Source organism: Musca domestica, unplaced genomic scaffold, assembly GCF_030504385.1.
Source record: "Musca domestica strain aabys unplaced genomic scaffold, Musca_domestica.polishedcontigs.V.1.1 137, whole genome shotgun sequence".
NCBI lineage: Eukaryota > Metazoa > Arthropoda > Insecta > Diptera > Muscidae > Musca > Musca domestica.
In genome coordinates this window covers 892850-898039 of record NW_026712187.1, presented here as the reverse complement: position 1 = coordinate 898039, position 5190 = coordinate 892850, and the positions used below count along the sequence as shown (strand labels likewise).

Here is a 5190-nt window from a genome sequence, read left to right as displayed (position 1 = left end):
TAAATGGTCAATATCAGCCCAAATCACCTGAATTTTCGTACATAAGACCGAATTCAGTCTAGAAGCTAATACGTCAAATTTGGAGAAACCCGGTTCAGAGATAGCTATAGTTCTTAAAATGCACGTTAGAATTATATAGATTTTGATTTTGTACCAAATATCTCATAGAGCTCTGAAATGCCCTGTATAAACCTTTTTACGAGAGCTCTACTTAATATGCATAGTGGTGTAGGGTATCATATAGTCGGCCCTGCCCGACTTTTGAGCTTTCCTTACTGGTTTTTTTTTGTCCTCCGCAGCCGTAATATGCACTCCGTAACAACGATATTCAGGGAAATATATCAAATACAGCCCAGAAATATCTTTGCCAAATTTTATCGAGATCAGTTCAGATTTGGATATAGCTCCCATATATATGTTTATCTGATTTCAAATTAATTTTTGCGCCAAATGGGCAATACAAGTTCGAATTTAAAAGATACAAATGCTTCGGCATATTTAGTCCTTTGAAATTTAAATTACAATTATAATCATAGCGTGTATGATTAAATTCCCCATGTTGATATCTGGAATTGAGATATGGAGGTGGATTTGGAAATGTGTATTATAATTGTACGAAAAGTACTAAATAGTACTAATTTTGGTATTGGGTGAAGGGAGAGAGCTGAAATCCTCAAATTTGATAGTGAGGACTTTGTTTACATCTGGAGTTGACATATGGAGGTTGTTTTGAAAATGTGTACTATAATTATACGAAAAGTACAAAATATTACTAAATTTGGTATTGGGGGAAGGAATATTCAAATTCTGGAAATTAATATTTACATTACCAATGGTATTTGTGTTTCAGATTTGGCAGTGGTTTGGAAGTGCGACCTATATTTGAACGAAAGTACTAAATGGTACTAATTTTGGCATTTGGTGAAGCAATAGGGCTGAAATTTGCAAATTTGGTATTAAGGTCTCTGTTGATATCTAGAATTGAGATATGGTTTTGGTTTTGAAAATGTATACTATAATTGTTCGAAAAGTGAAGTGAAAAACTTAGTGGTACAAAATTTGATATTGGGTGAAGGTATAGACATAAAATTCTGAAATTGAATATTTGGATTTCTGCTGGTATCTGTGTTTGAAATCTCGTGGTAGTTTTGAAAATGCTCGAATTGTTCGAAAAGTACTAAATGGTACTAGATTTGGTATGGGTGAATGGTACGATTTTTGTTGTCAGGTGAAGAGATAGAATAAAGTTCTGAAATTTGATATTTCGATTACTGGGGGTATGTGTGTGTGAGATTTGGCGGGGACTTGGAAATGTGTCCTATATTTGTACGAAAAGTACTAAAGGGTTCTAAATTTGGTATTTGGGGAAGAGATGTGGCTGGGATCCTGAAATATGGCTGGTGAGGTCTCTGTTAATATCTAGAATAGAGGAATGGAATTAATTTTCGAAATGTGTACTACAATTGTACGAAAAGTACTAAATAGTACCAAATTTGGTATTGTGTGAAAGGATAGGGATACAATTCTGGAAATTGATATAAATGTTGATATCTTTGGTTAAGATATGAAGGTGGTTAGGAAATGTGTACTGTTATTGTACAAAAAGTACTAAATGGTATTAAATTTGGTATGGATAAATGGATAGAGATAAAACTATTAAATTTAATATTTAGATTACTGATTGTCTGTGTTTGCGATATGGAGGTGATTTTGTAAATACTTACTATATTTGTTCGAAAAGTACTAAATGAAATCTCAAATTTGAAACTGATACCTCTGTTTATATCTGGAATTGAAATATGTAGGTGGTTTTGGAAAGGTGTACAAAATTGTACAAAAAGTAGTAAAGAAAATTAGTAGTAAATTTAGTATGGTTGAAGGAATAGTGCTGGGCCGTGGTTAAAATATGGAGATTGTTTTGGAATTTGTGTTCTGCAATTGTGTCTGGTACCTCCCCCACAAAAGATCAACATATTCAAAGAAAATACTTTATCTAATAGAAAAAGAATCATTCGATATTGTGCAAACTTTGCAGATCCCAATTTTTTTGCCGGTGCTATGTCATGTGCGAAAATAGACAATATCGGCTCACTCCATCAAGTACCTACCACACAAAGGGTCAAAATTTCGAATAATAACAACTAAAATAAAATATGAAATTTAAGTCCGATTGTGTTCAAATTCCACACATCCTAATATTTTTGAATATGCAAGACACGATATCGGTCCACTACTTCTGGTATCTCTCCTCATATTTTTGATTTGTCATTAAGCTCGTAAAACGCGAAGTTAGCATCCGATTCCTTTGAAATTCGTGACATCCCCATATTTCAATCAACACAAGATCTGTTTTGAAGATGATAGATATTGGCCTGCTCCTTTTGGTATCTCCCTAACACCGGTTAAAAATTTTGAATAGTTATGGACATTTCCAATGACCAAACCGATCATAAGACGCGAAATGAGCATCCAGTTCTCCTACATACAATTTATTTTAAGCTTCACATATCCAATTTTTCTACTAACACAAGGCCGGAGCCGACCATATGATAACCTACACCACTATGTGAATTTAGTAGAGCTCCCGTAACAAAAGACTTTTCAGGGTTAGATGACAAAATTGCAACCAATAACAGCCTGTTGTCATTTCTAAGACACTCGTCCGGCAGCTGTTAAAATTATTCCAGTGAAATTCCAAAAAGAGCAAGAACTTACACCGCAACGGAAAGAAAATAGACTCAAAAGAGCTAAAGTTGCTTCGTTGTCGAGCAGTTTGTAAACAAACAAAATGATCGTGTTTACTTGCCAAGGAGGTCAGTTGAAAATGTGCACCTTTGGTTGGACACCAGAACTCAATCGCCAGCGATGGTGACGGTGAGCGCCGCCATAACAGCCGATGGTCGCTCTCCGCTCGTAGTAATCGACCGTGGCATCATTATTGCCGAATATTATCGCGAAAATATTCTGGAGGGTGTATTATAGCCTTGGACATGCAAAAATTTTGGCCGCAGATCTCGAACATTCCAACAGGACTCAGCACCATCGCACTCAGCACGCGCAACCCAAATGAGATTCCTCGCTTCATTTCTAGCGCACAATGACCACGAAAATCTCCGGATACCAATCCGTTGGACTATTGTGTCGGTTTGAAAGCCATAATTCGTGATCATACTACCAATGAACATCGGATTAAGGATAGTTAGGAGCTATATCCAAAGAGCTCTATAAGATACCTGGTACCAAATATCATTGTTGTCGAATGGATATTACGAATTTGGGGGACAAACGCCAAATCGGATGAAACATGTATATGGGAACTATAGCTATATCTGAAACGATTTTCTCCAAGTTTGATGTTCCTGCTTCTAGACCGAATTCGGCCGGATGTACCACAATTCAGGACTTTTGGGCAGATAATCGCCATTTTGTGCACAATTAACCCGAAATCGGTTGAAGATATATGTGGAAGCTATAACCAAGTCTGAACCGATATTGATAAAATTTAGCAGAGGTATTGCCTAGCTCTATAAATATCTGGTACCAAATGTCATTGTTGTCGAATGCATATTACGAATGTGAGGGACTTAAACACCATATCGGATGAAACATATACGTGGGAGCTACAGCTATATCTGAACCGATTTTCACTAAATTTGATGCACTTGCTTCTAGGCCGAATTTGGTTGGATGTGCTAAAATGTAGGTTATTTGGACTTATATTGGCCATTTGGTGCACAATTAACCCGAAATCGTTTGAAGATATATGGGAGCTTGCTTTACCCTTTTGGAGATTTTCTGCACTAAACTGATGTTTACCACTTCACAAACCTATGCACCGAAATCATTTTTCAATGTTCCTCTTTCCACAAAAATATTCACTCTACAAACCCACATTGGATAGGCCACATGACCCAATACCTTGTCATATTTTCGAATAAGGAGACCGAGCTAGATCCAAATGCCTCTTCTTAAAAAATCCGTAATTTACACAAAAATATTCACTCTACCAACCCACATTGGATAGGCCACATGACCCAAGACCTTGTCATATTTTTATTTCATATAAGGAGCCCGAGATAACTGCAAATGCCTCTTTCTAATATATACCAACCATTCCGTAATTTGGGGAAAAGGCCCTTTTAGAAATACAAAATATTTAGCTTTTGTTTTTCCTCTCAAATATTTATTGAATTCCAAAGTCATCATTCACGTTTTTTCTGATACCATTCCAAATATTTAAATGCCAAATGTTATTGATTCATATTTTTTCAAATATGTTGATCTCCGTACATCTCCTTGCACACGTCATCGACAATGCAGCGTTTCAGTCGTTTAATTTCCTCCCGCCGTTGTCTTGACATTATTACATAATTGATTACTTTGTGCATCTCTTCGAAGTACAGCAGACCGCAGGTGCCGCATGACAAATCCAAATAACGGAAACGATTCACATTGCAGGTGCAGCCATCGAAAACGAAATAAATCATTTTCGAACCATCGTGCCAACGGAATATGACATAATTACCCCAAGGGACCATAATGTAGACACGATCGGCACAGCGAAATGCGGCGTGTATCAGCTTGCACAGACTGTCGTATGAACCACATTCGGAACCGACAACAGCCATGGTCCTGGGATGTTCCAGAAGACCAGGATAAGAATTCGGTCGATAGGTAACCGTGTCTTGAGCACAATTGAAAACGCACGGCTCTTCGACATCAAGTTTTTTGGGTTCCTCTTTCTTTGGTTCTTCGGGTTTGGGTTCTTCCACCTTTTCAATGGGTTTCTCCACAGCTGGTGGTGGCGGTGCTGGCTTGCCCTTTTTGCCTTTATCTTTGCCACCTTTTCCACCTCCCTTTTTGGCCATTTCTTTGTGGTGATTTTAGAGGAAATTTATTTTTATTAGAAAATTTTGAATTTTGAGTAATTGATTCGAACAATGTTTTCGAAAATGAAATGAATTTGGATTTTTTGAGGTTTTGAAATGATTTAAAAATCTAGGCCTGTTTTTGTTCAAACGTAAAAATTTCGGTATATAATATTGGGAGGTGCCGTTATATGGCGACTATTCGAAGACGTGGGCCTGTATATGCAAGTCTAATACCCTACACCACATGGTGGTAAGGGTATTATGTCTTTGTACATTTGTTTGTAACATGGAGAAGGAAGCGAGATAGTTACTTTTGAGG

General features: G+C 37.0%; 1 protein-coding gene across 1 annotated transcript; it reads right to left on the bottom strand.

Moving 5' to 3' along the window:
- Positions 1-4235: 4235 nt before the first annotated feature.
- On the bottom strand, positions 4236-4989 carry LOC101891631 (uncharacterized). Its single transcript, XM_005180096.4, has one exon. The coding sequence runs from the start codon at positions 4866-4868 to the stop codon at positions 4269-4271; it is 600 nt and encodes a 199-aa protein (XP_005180153.1). The 5' UTR covers positions 4869-4989; the 3' UTR covers positions 4236-4268.
- Positions 4990-5190: the final 201 nt, after the last annotated feature.